Consider the following 13810-nt stretch of genomic DNA (forward strand, 5'->3'; position numbering starts at 1 on the left):
TCGTTGCGCCTACAGTCCTACTTTTGGCTGGAGTGTTAGTGAGATCCACGTGGCATGTCTACTTGCTTTAAGACAGTGGAGGAAAAACGTGTCTGCCTGGGTGTAATTTAATCTTTAACCTTTTAATTGTTTTACCAAGAAGTTTCTTGACCTTTGTGTCAGAAGGCCTTAAGAAAGATAGAGGGCGATCTTCTGAAAATCTAGAAAGGGTCATGAAGGGTCAATTCAACACACTCCCCGTCTAAAAATGCGCGGTAAGCTGAATTTTTACTAATTATAAATTTCAAATAGAATAAATGCCTACTAATATTTTAGGTCTTAATAAAATCTAAAAAAGCTAAGAGTATATACGAAAGGGTTCGTACTAAGAGAGTCCGTATATAGTGTTCATTGAATTCAATCACAGAGTTCAATTTGTGCTTTCAATCAAAACTAATTCACTAATAGGTCTGAGGTAGGTTCAATGTTCGCCATCTTTGTAGATCATCACGTCTACTTTTCGCACTTTGTTGTCATCGCTGGGGTAGACCTTCACTATGAGAGCGAGGGGCCAGCTGTTTCTTGCGTATTCTTTCTCTCTCAAAAGAACCACGTCTCCTTCTTTGACGTTGATTGTAGATTTGTTCCATTTTGGTCGTGGCTGACGGCTTTGTAGATATTCTTTTCTCCATCGTATCCAGAATTGATCAGCTAGATACTGTACGCGTCGCCAACGTTTTCTACTGTAGATGTCTTGTTGGACAAATGAGCCTGGTGGTGGGGTCGGTGATTGAGTCTTCATGGTGAGTAGCATGTTTGGGGTGAGAGCTTGGGGATCGTTTGCATCTGATGATACAGTCGTTATAGGTTTGGAATTGACGATGGCGCTGGCTTCTGCCATGAGAGTTGTCAGCAAGTCATGTGTGTATTGTTGCTTGCCTAGTTGATAGTGCATGGAGTCAAGAACGCGTCTGATGGTACCAATTTGTCGTTCCCATATACCGCCGAAGTGGGATGCGTGAGGTGGGTTGAAAATCCACTCGCAGTCTCTCGTTGTAAGGAATTTCTTGATGCGGTCTTGATCCAGCTCTTTGGCTGCTGCCTGAAGTTCGTTCTTTGCGCCAATGAAGTTGGTGCCCTGGTCACATCTGAGTTTCTTGATGTTGCCGCGTATAGCTATGAAGCGACATAGGGCGTTGATGAATGATGAAGTGTCCATGGAGTCTATTACTTCTATGTGTACTGCTGTAGTGTAGAGACAGACAAAGATAACTGCCCATCTCTTTGCTTCAGACGTACCGGCTCTGGTTTTGCGGGAAGCTATAGTCCAGGGGCCGAATACGTCCATTCCGACGTTGGTGAATGGTGGGGTTTTCTCTGTTCTGTCCGATGGTAGGTCGGCCATGAGTTGAGTGAGTGGTTTTGCTCTCAGTCTTCTACATACCGCACATTTGTGTAGTATGCTTCTTACCATGTCATGTACACCCATGATCCAATAGCCATTAGCTCTGACGTTTGACAGGGTGAGTTGTCTGCCTTGATGTTGTACTTGTCGATGTACATGATCGATGATAAGTCGTGAAATGTGGTTGTCCTGTGGGAGGATGATGGGGTGTCGGCCGCAGAGGTCGATGTCAGATTGACGAAGTCTTCCTCCAACGCGGATGAGTCCTTTTTCATCGATGAATGGGTTCATCCGGGTGATGGGATTTCGTTTCTGTAGTCTGTCGTCGTCCGTGCCTGCTGACTTTGCTGCAGATAGTATCTCATATTCTTTATGAAACACACTTTTCTGTACTGAGCGTAGGATGATGGTTTCTGCTTGTGCCATCATCTCAACTTTCAGTTCTTCTGGAGACTTCTCTTTCTCCTTTTTGTCTGTCTTTTCTGGTGATTTTCTTTGTCGAATTTTGCCTATTAAGTTAGCAATACTTCTCTTCAAGGATCTCCATGATGAGAATCGTTGAAATCGGTGAGCACCTAAGTCGTCTTGTTCTACTTCCTTCGTTGATGTGTTGATGAAGACAGCAAGTTGTTTGCGGACCTCAGGGTCTTCGTCACTTACTGTGTATTTGTGTTCTGTTTCTTCATGGTTGTCTTTGTCTTGCTTGTCTCGCTGCCACAGGAGTGCTGGTCCTGATAGCCAGATAGTTGAGTTGAGTTTTTGGGCTGGTACGCTGCGTGATGCGATGTCAGCTGGATTTTCGTGTGTAGACACATGTCGCCACTGGTGTGGTGATGAGATGTTGTGTATCTTTTCTACTCTGTTCGCTACGTATACGTGGAAACGTTTCGAGCTGTTGTTTATATATCCAAGGACGATTTCACTGTCCGTGTGATATATGACATTGTCGATGTTCAGGCCGATTTCTGATATGATCTTCTGTGCGAGTTCTGTCGCTAGGACGGCTGCACATAATTCTAGGCGAGGTATAGAGACTGCATGAGTCGGGTTTACCTTTGCCTTGCCAAGTATGAATGATACGTTGACGTTGTCTTCATGGTAAGTAAACCGCAAGTACGCTACAGCACCTATGGCTTCATTGCTGGCGTCAGAGAAAATGTGACACTCTGTTTTCTTTATGGGTCCGAAGGTGGGTGGAGTGTAGCATCGCTGTAGCTGTATCTTTGTGATGTAGTTGAGGTTGTTGCACCAGCGGGTCCATCTGGGCAAGTATTTCTCTAGTAATGTTTCATCCCATCCAAGGTTTGATGAGTTGCGTCCTTTAGTTTCTGTCATGAGGCCTCGTAGTATTAGTTTTCCTTCTATGGAAACTGGTGCGAGTATACCGAGTGGATCGTATATTGAGTTGACGATCGCCAGTACTCCCCGCCGTGAGAATGGCTTCTCCTTCAAGTCTACTTCGAATGTGAATGCGTCCGCCTCTAGAGACCACTTGACCCCCAATGATCTCTGTGTTGGTAAGGTGTCTTGGTTGAAATTTCAAACTCTGTAGATCTTTGGCTCGTACTTCGTTTGGAAGTGCTGTCATGACTTCTTCGTCATTAGAAACGATCTTGTGGAAGTTCACGTTTCTGGTCGCCAGTAAGTCTCTTGTTCTATTGATGAGACTGATAGCTTTCTGTGCATCCGGTGCTGAGGTTAGTCCGTCGTCGACGTAAAAGTTCTTGTCGATGAACTCTTTCACGTCTTCTCCATACGTAGATACGCCGTCTTCAGCGATCTTTCTCAGTCCGAAGGTAGCAATGGCTGGTGAGGAGACATTGCCGAACAGGTGTACGTTCATTCTGTACTGAGTTACTGGTTTCGTGGGGTCGTTGTCTTTGAACCAAAAGAAGCGCAGATAGTCTCTGTGTTCTTTGTTGACGTGGAAGCTATGAAACATTTGTTCTATGTCGCCCATTACTGCTGTCTGCTTGCGTCGGAATCGTAGCAGGATACCGAGGAGGCTGTTCATTTGGTCAGGTCCCTGAAGCAATGCGTCGTTCAAGGAGACTCCGTTGTACTTTGCACTGGAGTCGAATACTACTCTGATCTGCTGTTTCTTTGGATGGTAGACACCGAAGTGTGGTAGGTACCATTCGTTTTCTGGAACGGAACTTGCGTGGTCACGTTCCATTATTTTCTTCATAAACTGAAAGTATTCTTCCATCATTTGTGGTTTACGCTGAAGCTGATTCTGTAGATTGTAGAATCGGTTCAGAGCTGATTGTCGGTTGTTCGGTAATTTCTTTGGGTCTTGCCTGAAGGGGAGAGGAAGTTCTAGATTTCCTTCCTCATTTACATGGACTTCTCGTTGCATGATGTCCAGGAATTGCTTGTCTTCAATGGAGGGTGCCTTTTGTTCGTCGTAAGGTGTCCGCTTGAAGACGGTGGTGCCGAAGTTGACGGGTTTCGGGCTTATTATGTCTTTGATGTGAATGTGATGGTTACATTCGAGCGCTGATTCGTTGTAGCCGTTGAGGGTTGCAGTCGTACGGTGTACTGAAGTGCGGATTACACCTCTTGCTGTCTCTACCCGTAGGAAACGTGCAGATCTTCATTTGGCTGCAGCAGATCGGTTTCAGAGCTGTGACAGCTCAAACCAGCTTTAATGCAGATCTGCACAGAGCGTTTGGAGCTGTCATTTGTCTGCTGCAGATTCGAGTGTCTCTGGAAGACGAAATGCAGACTTGTGCAGCTCTTGGCCGATCGGTCAACAGCCGTTATGCAGCTCAAAATCGTTCGAAGTAAAACTTTGTTGACACTATAATTGTCACAGCTCTATGGCAGCTCGAAACAGTTCACTGGCAGCAAAACATGAGCCAGTCAAGGTATATATAAGGGTATGCACCACCGTAGTTGAGTTTTCGTTTCTAGTAGAGTGAAGTTATAAGGAAGGTCAGGTATTTAATGAGTTCAGTCCATTTTCAAATTAAAATTTGCGTGCGTCCGTTTTGCGATCTCGGCTCAGAAAATTGATCGAGTACGCGTGTACGTGTACATGTAGTCTATCAGCGTAATCCTATGGGCACACATATAAAAACGCCGGGAAAGCCCTGTGCATCAATGAGAAGTTGCCTTATAATTATCAACGTGTCTTCCTCAGAATCATTGTTCATTCGATGTTAAGCTGTGCTCCGTTTTACCTTTGATATTTGTAGATCCGAGCACCGCTACTTTTGCTACTCCCCACAGGTCCGAACATCAAAAAACGTGTACGTTGCATGTTGTTGTTGGTTAGGCTGCATCACGCATGATGACGTCATTTATCATGTGAAAAGTTGTCCGCGATTGGTCAGATTCGCTAAATGACCCAGGTCACGCAGGTCAAAGTGTTAGCGGCAAGACACATCGACCGTTAATCTACACGTATTGAATTAGCTTCAGGGTTACTCTGTCATGTTTCTTTGCTAAACTTTGGATGAAATTTCGCCGAAAACGGTATCCAAACTTTGATAAAATGGTAGCAAATTGAACGAGTATACTTGACGACATATTCAACGTACCAATAGGTCTCGCCGTCAGGAGAAATGAGGTCAAACCATGGATATATTGCCTGCAATTGCAAACGGCATTGCAAACCGCATACCGATCCCAATGATACTATAGGTAAGTTACTTTGACATATCTCCTTCATATGCGTTTTTATTTGTACAGACTTTTCTGAAGATTACATTCGGTATATCGAGGATATCTAGTTGATTCAAAGTTCAAGCCAGGCATCAGTAAAACCACGGTTTTGTGGAGGGACTGTGGTAAAACTGCCGATTTGCGATTGTACGGTTCAAGAAGACAGGGTGCTGAAATAATATACACACCCTGTTGTCAATCCAACACAATTGTCATCAATAAAATTGCCGATTTTCGATCACCATGTAATCAGTGTTTCATCTAGGCTTTTGATCTGCTTCATGAAAATGCTGTTGAAACAATATACTACGCGTAAATTTTCCGTACGCTGATTTTGCATATGAAAGCCTGCCAGTTGAGAGTTACGTGTACGTTCACAAAGTTCATTGCCCTAGCCCGATACGGTTTCTGTGTCACATTATCTCTGTACGATTGAGAAAAGGAGACAAACTGAAGTTTTTATGCATTGTATGGATGTCCATAACACTCTGAAAATAATTCTGATAGCAAAATCGACACGAACAATCGGACTTTATTGTCACAGAAACGTGTTCAGTGCAGACGGCATGCAATGAAAGTCACAAGCAAACTGTGGTGTCAATGGCCCACACAATGGGTCCTGTTTTTGAATTCAGTGAACAGACAAACTTATTTTTCGGGGCAAATAAACCCGTACAAGTTACAAGTTAAGTTCCCCAAAATTTTAAAATCCCCTCGAAAATTCCAGTGGAAGGGGACCAATCCCCCACCCTGGTGTAGTATCCTAGATGAAACACTGTGTACCGGTAATATGGTTCAGTCTTTGCCAGCCTGCAGCCTTGCTTCACTTTCTTTTTCATCGACAGGCCTTAACTGGCTTATTGATATGTTCGCTAATGTAAATTCTCACTGGATTTTAAAAGCTACGTGAACCTTTTGTCTGCATTTAAGCACTGTAAATCATATATTTTCACATTTCAGTAACTTGTGTTTCTCATTCTTCTATCATTTCAGAGTTCATCTGTGACTGGTATTAAGGCTTCACGTTGAAGGAAAACTTCACAGTTTTACACTATAAAAGTATCAAAAACGCGAGCGATTAAATTTAGAGCGTAGCCCTACATGTAGCATTGTGTCGTTTCAGCATGGAAATCCCTTGGTTTGAGTGAGTAAACAGAATTTGTAAACATGTTTGCTGCGAAGTGATTTTACATAAAGTAACACTTTTATTCCCATGGTCCATCTGGGTGAATTGTATCTATTTAAATTACACCCTCGCGATTCTTCTTTCTCATTAAATGCCAAAACAAATGTGTATTGCTTGATATATAGTTTGATGTCCTTTCCATATAGAGGATCTCAATTTCATTACTACTACCGGTATTTGTTCAAAGCTTCCTATATTTATTCTATACATCAGAATAACTTTTGTTGGAATTGATAAGTACTGGAAATATTTGAATAAACTACAAGAACTTTGATCTATTTTACAATTCTGAGATTAACTCTTCACAATTTCTCAGAAGAAGTTTGATTCATCAAACAATGCTGAGGTAAACATCTCACAATATCTCCAACATCAGTTGTTCATGACAGTAAACTTGGACTAGTTTGTACTAGTTTTGATATAACATTATGCTAGCTTCATAAAGGTTTTAGACTTTTTCCTTTGTTCTATCAGTGTAATTTTTCCCATAACCTTTAGTAATAAATGAGTGTTTCTTCATCCTACATCAGGTGTTATCTTTTTTTACTCACATGTGAGCTAGTTCACTGGTATGGTAACTTTGATGAGGTGTGTCACATTTATCTAACAGGGTGACGAGGATCTCCAGCTGCTTGTGTTGTATTGTTGTGAGCCATTGAAGTGAGCATGACATGAGGTAGAAATAAAATATTTTTGTGTGTGTGCCAATAAAATATGACCAATTACGTGCAGTATGATAATGGTGAATGAGCAATGTCCATTTTGAGCTGTTATATGTCTTCAAGTGGTCTAATATGAGCTGCTGTATGTCTGCAGGTCAAAAGTCATGGGCTGAAAGTTGTCTGCAATGAGCTGTGGCATGTCTGCAGGTCAAAAGTCATGGGCTGAAAGTTGTCTGCTATGAGCTGCTGTATGTCTGCAGGTCAAAAGTCACGGGCTGCATTTGAGCTGTCATGTGTATGTCATTGATCTGCATACCATGCCCATGAGCTGCAATTTGCAGCTCAAAGCTAATTATATATGCACAAAATCAGACCATTTGCAGATATCTGCAAGTGATCTGCTACAGCCGAGCTGCGAAGATCTGAAACAGCCATCTGGCAGGTCTGCAGGTTTGGTAAGGGTAGGCACAGTTCGCCTGAAATTGTCCACCCTAGGTCGGTGCGTTGAGCCCAAGACGAGTTTACAGGTCCGTTTCTTGTTTCCCTGACTTTCAGTGGTTCTGGGCAGTTTCTGCCGATGAGGAGGTGAATTCCAACGTTCTTTTTCGGTTCTGGAATGTAATCGATGATGGGCTTCAGATGTTTGAAGGCCTTGCAAATGTCTGGTGTAGGTATTTCATTCTTGTCACTCATTATGTTGTCGTTTTCTAGCAGGACGGGAAGAGAGAATTTTTTCTTTCCGTCATGTGATTCTATGATGACGTGGTTGCTACGTCGTCCCTTTCTGAGTTCTCCTTTGCCGCTGCATGTTGACAGTTCGTATTCAAGGTCTGGGCCGTGTATCTTCAGTGTGTCGAAGAGGTGGCTGTCACCCATACTGGTCGTCTAGGACTACGTAAGTTTCTATGTAGTCTGCTGGTCGGTCTTGTGTATACACCTTTGCGAGGACTATCTTCCCACACGAACGTCCGGCTGGGCATTTCGTGAGTCTGGTGCATTTTGTTGTAGCTTCTTGGGTTTCCTTTTCTTTATCTTCTGGTTTGGTTTCGGTTGCTTTCTGCTTAGATCTGTCACCGGGTGTAGCGTGGAGACAGGTGATGTGTTTCTTGCTCTTGCATATAGCGCATTCGATGGTCGATGTGCAGTCTTTGGCGAGATGTTTCTCAGTGCATTTAAAGCACAAGCCTTTCTTCTTACACAGTTCAATTCTGTCAGCAACTGGTTGCTTTGCAAATGCTTTGCAATCTTTCAGGTCATGTCCTGTAGCCTCGTGGAAGAGACATTGTTTTTCTTCATTTGATGATTTCGTTGCGTGTACACGCGCTCTAGTCTTCGTTTGTTGACTGGATTTTGACTTACTTGTTCCAGGGGTTGTGTCGTCTGGTCTTGGAATATCAGGATCGCATGCTGCTTTCGCTGTGTCTTTCAGGAAGTCTTTGAAGAACTTGAATGGAGGAAATGTTTTGTGGCGTCGTTTGTATGATGCCACGTTATCTCTCCACTTGTTGAGAACGAATCTTGGTAACTTCTCCATGACGGGCTTGAGTCCCTGCGGTGTATTGAGGGACGAAAGGTCAGGGAGTTTTCTCATGTGTGCCTCTGTGTTAGAGCACAAGTCTGATAGTTCGAGTAGCTTTTTGCTTTCGTCTGGTTTTACTTTTGGGAAGGACTTCAGTCTTTCCAGGATTACTGCGGTGATGACTGCAGGGTTGTCGAATCTGTCTTCTAGTTCTATCCAAGCCTCTCTATATGACTCGTCTGGGTCGTCTACATATCGTTGTAGATGGTCTTCGACGATCTTCTTTGGATCTCCCTGCGTGTATTTATGCAGGAAATCCAGTTTCTCAGATGTCTGTATGCAGGCCGTTGTTACAGTGGCCTCGAATGATCTTTTCCATGACATGTACATGGTTGGGTCGCCTCCAAATGTTATTGGTTGTTGTAGTGGTAAACGTTGACGGGCCATCATTTGGGCTATCTCCGTCAGAGGTTGCATGTTGTTGTTGTTCTGGCTTGTTGTAGGTGTCTGTTGATTTGAAGTAGGTGTGACTGTCTCACCTGATTCTGTTGGTGTTCCCTGTCCTGGTTGCATCAGTAGAGGGGATGATTCTAAGTCTTTTTTTTTGTGCTTTGGGTATGAACTCGGTAAAGTTCAGTGCTGGTAATGGATCATGCTTCATTTCTCTTTTCATTGCAATGTATCGTGATACATGGTCGTTTGATGACTGGTCTGGTGTAGTAAGTGTCTGTACTGGTAAGGAATTTTCTTCCGCTACTTGCTGGAGGGTTTCTGCGTCGATCCTTGCCTTTTCTGCTTTCATTTCAGCTTCGATAACTTTGATCTTAGCTTGATGATGGGCTATTGTCTTCATATATTCTGCCTCTCTTGCTGCAGAGCGTGCCTTGCCTTGTGCCTTTAATGCGTTTGTTCTGGATGATGTTGATGATCTGGTTCTGTGTGAACTACGCAAGCTGCCTAGTGTAGATCCTCGTTCGGATGGTGATTTGAAGTTGAATGCGCTGTTTTCAGCTCTCCTTGTCTTTGCATCGTTAATGTATTCATTCGCTTGTTCAATGTTCCTATTGAAGCTTATTTCCGTTAATTCTGCTTGCTCCTTACCTTCTGGAGTCTTGTCTTGTTGATAAAGTCTCTGAAGTTTGTTCCAAGTTTGTTCATATTCCTTGGAAAGTGTCTCTGCTGTATCGATTTTGCTTTCTGTTGGGTCCTGCATCCCCCTGAGGTCGATGAGAACTCCCCTTGTTTGGTTCCAAATGCTTGAGAGGGCCTTTTCAGTGTTCAGGGTAGCATAGAGCAGTCCTCCTTCGTTTTTCCTACTGTCCTGTAGAGGGCGCCCTTCAGCACGGGCAGTAGATCCACCTTCAACAGTGGTGGCCGTCCCACTGGGCACCGCCCCTTCGTTTGTTTGTTCTGAGGTATTTTCTGTCTTAGAAATATCTCCTTGATTTTCATTTTGAGATTCTGTGTGGGCTGGTAGTTCAGCTCCTTCGACTTTATCTTCATCCATTATAGTTTCTTTTAGTCAGTTGTAGTTGGCTGTATATGTATATACAGTCGGCCTACCTTGTAGCCTATATGCCAGTGTCCGCTGTGCACTCGAGCCAGTGTCTTGTCCAATGGTTCACTGGTTTTCCGCAATTTCTCACTTGCGATGATTTTTCACTTCCAACGATTTTTCACTGTGGCGGAGTCCAGTTACTTTTGTATCCGCTAAGTGCCAACCACTCCAAGAAATAACCACCCTCAGTTGCTTTAGTTTAGGATAGGTTTATTCAAGAAGCGGTGAAAACTGGGTAAATAAAGAGATTAAAATACAAGGTCATTCATTGTCTACATCGGAGAGTCGAGGCAAATCAAGTTCAAAGTAAACGGAATAAAAGAACTAAATTCTACTAAAATATCTAAGCACTGCATTCAAAATGGTCCTCTAAATAATTGGAAAGTCATAAAAGGAAATCAACTTACATCGTTGCGCCTACAGTCCTACTTTTGGCTGGAGTGTTAGTGAGATCCACGTGGCATGTCTACTTGCTTTAAGACAGTGGAGGAAAAAACGTGTCTGCCTGGGTGTAATTTAATCTTTAACCTTTTAATTGTTTTACCAAGAAGTTTCTTGACCTTTGTGTCAGAGGGCCTTAAGAAAGATAGAGGGCGATCTTCTGAAAATCTAGAAAGGGTCATGAAGGGTCAATTCAACACAGCGATCCTATATCCAATGCTGACCAGTTTTTGCCGCACATCAGCCATCACAGTAAGAACCAGAGAGTGATGATATATTTGGGGCGCATATTATCTATCAAAAGACACACACACACACACACACACACACACACACACACACACACACCACACACACACACACACACACACACACCTACACACACACACATATATATATTATATATTATATAGATAGATAGATAGATAGATATTTGTGTATATATATATATATATATATATATATATATATATATATATATATATATATATATATATATATATATATAATCACTAAATTTTACTTGTAATTGTAGTTTTTCGAGTTTTAGCTGTCTTTATATCTTTTAAACAATTCTGTTCAGCGCACTGCGACATTTGCGGAGCGCGTATTTTAAGAATTAAATATTGTCATTATTATTATTATTATTATTATGATTATTATTATTATTACAAGTTTAGGGGCTATAAGTATTATATAGAAATCCAAAAAACAATCCATTGAAGCTGTGAGACTTCTGAAAAAAAAATGTTGTTACTCCTGAATGGTTGCCATGGAAACATCTCACATTAAAAATGAGTGTGATTTTTTTTGGTGTGCTAACCAGAAAACCCCTTATTATCAATGTTTTACATCAATTAATAGTTCTTTAATAGGAATTAGGGAAAAAGTAACATTTTCAATCCCAAAATAGTTACTATGGCAACTCGAAACATTAAAATAAGTCTGACATTTGTGTTCTCTGACCCGAACTTCCCCACCAAAGTAATTTTTCAAGGGATATTAGAAAAACTGAAATTTTCAACACCTAAAATGGTTACCATGGAAACATGGGGCAGTGAAATCGATATCATATTTGGTCTTTTCGACCCAAATTTTCACGGAAATTGAACCTATTGTTATTCGTGTTATTATTTCTATATAATTATACTTTATTAATTATCATATATGCATATACATGTTCGACTGTGGTTTTTCAGGTTGTCCCCAGTGTTGTCGATGGCGTGTTTATGATATATTCGTTTATAGGGTATTACACACGTACCAATCTGCTGGTTCAAATAGTTTATTATATCTGCACAACGTTTCGTCCTAAATGTAGGATTTCCTCAGCTGCTACAGAACAAAGAGCTTCAACACGGAGTGAGTTACAGTGGTATTTTCGTACAAAAGTTACATGTCAGAGAAAATACTAAGACACAGTATGGTGAAAATACAGGAGTTCTTACCTATTTGAGTGGCTCAGATGTTGAATTGCAATTGAGAGAATGTTTTTATGTGTATTTATAGTGTAGCTGGGAGGGCGTTAGTGTTGGAATTTGAATAAAGACAATGCTCTCTTTCATGGTCTCCCATAATGCAACACGCACCGGCGTAGTTCCGGTTACCGTCGCTACTGGTACTGAAGGTACAATATGTCGTCTGCTGGTGATATCGATAAGGAGATTTCGTTCAAAGTAGCAGATCGTCCTGTAAAGCGCCCACGCTCATTTAAAGATGTGCGCAGCCTTTCATATAGCAATTTACTCAGTCACTGTAGAGCAGCTAATATAATCACAAAAGGTATCAGTCGACATGCCCTCGAAGTGTTGCTGTGTCACAAGCTTCACTTGTCAACTACGGGCGGACACGATGTTGTGTTTGGGCCAAAACTGGAAGATCACTGTTTGGATGCAACCGAAACGAAAGAGTTCGAACGCTTTACCCCAACTTACGTACAATCACTACAAGGTTGGACAAAGAACTAATTTTTATTAATTTTTCTGGAAATTGTTTGATAATTTTGGACCAAGTGTACATCACATTTCATTGGCTACAGTATTTTATCAAAATTTAGGCAAAAATTTGACAAAATTGACCAGGGTATATTTTGTAAAGGTGACAAAAATAGACTTTGGCACTCAAAGAGGTTAGTATTTTAGATTTCATCAAGCTTTAGGGATTCAAACAAGAAACTGTAATTGATACACAGAACCAGAATACTGACAGAATAGTCAAAAGTTACAGCTTGTGTCCCTTTAATGGAGTCTTCACTGTGCAAGTCTGTGCAACTATCACATCATTGCTCTTTTTAGACTGAGTCTTAAATGTGCGAATAATGCTGTACTCATGTCAACATACATCCAAGATGTATTTCTAGATTGAAATATATCAATTTATTCACAATAACACAAACTATAAGATCTTCAAAGATATTTTATTATAGATCATCCAGTCAACTTTCATCTGTGAATACATGCATCACTTTGAAATAAGAACCCACAAAATGTGCTTGTGGCAAGCTGGATATATATTATTGCTGTATATTGTAGCACAGTTAATTGTCTATGCATGCAAGGCGCATAGACTGCTTGTCCCTGTTGTGTACATATTCTTCAGAGCTAGTATATAAAGTAAATAAATAAGTATAATGATTGACATTGTGTCCGTTACATGTGAATCTACCATAAATAGTTGAAATATGACAAGCTTTGGTTTTATACTGAAGTATTTCAAGGATACACAGCAAAGTACAATATGATCTATCCCAACAATCTGTTTGTTATTTGGTTATCTGAGCTGTAGTTTGACCAGAACTTTGACTCACACAGCCTGGAATATGGGCACACACTGATTTTTGAGCCTACAAAAAAAAAGAAAAAAATTTCCAACCTGCAGACTCAACTTCAGAAGGCATCTGGCTGTTTAATAGAATTATATTAATATGAGTTTTTTTTCATTGATTGTATATTTCATGTCACAGCCTGTACATGAAATCATAATAGTTTGTCAGTAGTACTAATTCTTCCAGATAAAAATACTGTTCTTCATCTGAGACTGATGGCATCTGAGACTGATGGCAATCTTAACTCTCAAAAGCTACCTAGTTGACCAGAAGGGACAAAAATATTCACTTCTCACCTTACTATTGGATTTTGGAAATTTACAAGATATGCGCAAACAGTGAAAACTTGCTCTTCAATATCTTTCATGGATAATTTCTGATCTCCATCAAGAATGTGATATGTTTTTATTCGCTGTATTGCCCGCTCAATATGTATCCTCACTTTTGAAATTTTTTCTGAATAGGCAGCTTCATCTGCACTGAACTGACATCTTTCAGAACCTTTGAATGCTGGCATATAGATATGTACTCCCATGTCATTCATTATACCCTGGATGAGAAACCCCC

At 41.2% G+C, this 13810-nt stretch overlaps 1 protein-coding gene and 2 long non-coding RNA genes across 5 annotated transcripts; 1 reads left to right on the forward strand and 2 right to left on the reverse strand.

Annotated features, from left to right (window-relative positions):
• Window positions 1-460: 460 nt before the first annotated feature.
• On the reverse strand, window positions 461-3743 carry LOC139148515 (uncharacterized). Its single transcript, XM_070720005.1, has 2 exons — window positions 2843-3743; window positions 461-2754 (listed from the first exon to the last, which is right to left on the reverse strand). Exons 1-2 carry the CDS (start codon window positions 3741-3743, stop codon window positions 461-463), a joined length of 3195 nt encoding a protein of 1064 aa, XP_070576106.1.
• An 893-nt stretch (window positions 3744-4636) lies between these two features.
• LOC139147884 (uncharacterized) lies at window positions 4637-6914 on the forward strand. 3 transcript variants are annotated; one of them, XR_011555822.1, is made up of 3 exons: window positions 4637-5032; window positions 6047-6197; window positions 6770-6914. It is a non-coding gene; the product is annotated as an uncharacterized lncRNA (long non-coding RNA). The 3 variants fall into 3 exon arrangements; XR_011555823.1 differs by having other exon boundaries at window positions 6802-6914; XR_011555824.1 differs by having other exon boundaries at window positions 6850-6902.
• Window positions 6915-10171: 3257 nt separating this feature from the next.
• On the reverse strand, window positions 10172-10615 carry LOC139147885 (uncharacterized). Its single transcript, XR_011555825.1, has 2 exons — window positions 10386-10615; window positions 10172-10209 (listed from the first exon to the last, which is right to left on the reverse strand). It is a non-coding gene; the product is annotated as an uncharacterized lncRNA (long non-coding RNA).
• Between the last annotated feature and the right edge of the window lie 3195 nt (window positions 10616-13810).

This window comes from Ptychodera flava, chromosome 13 (genome assembly GCF_041260155.1).
Source record: "Ptychodera flava strain L36383 chromosome 13, AS_Pfla_20210202, whole genome shotgun sequence".
Lineage (NCBI taxonomy): Eukaryota > Metazoa > Hemichordata > Enteropneusta > Ptychoderidae > Ptychodera > Ptychodera flava.

Excerpts from the sequence above, each read along its gene's own strand:
- LOC139148515 (XM_070720005.1), bottom strand. The coding sequence starts at position 3,743 with ATGCAACGAGAAGTCCATGTAAATGAGGAAGGAAATCTAGAACTTCCT. Across the intron at positions 2,755-2,842 it reads CGGACGCATTCACATTCGAA|TTTCCATAGAAGGAAAACTA; the intron begins GTAGACTTGAAG and ends TACTCGCACCAG.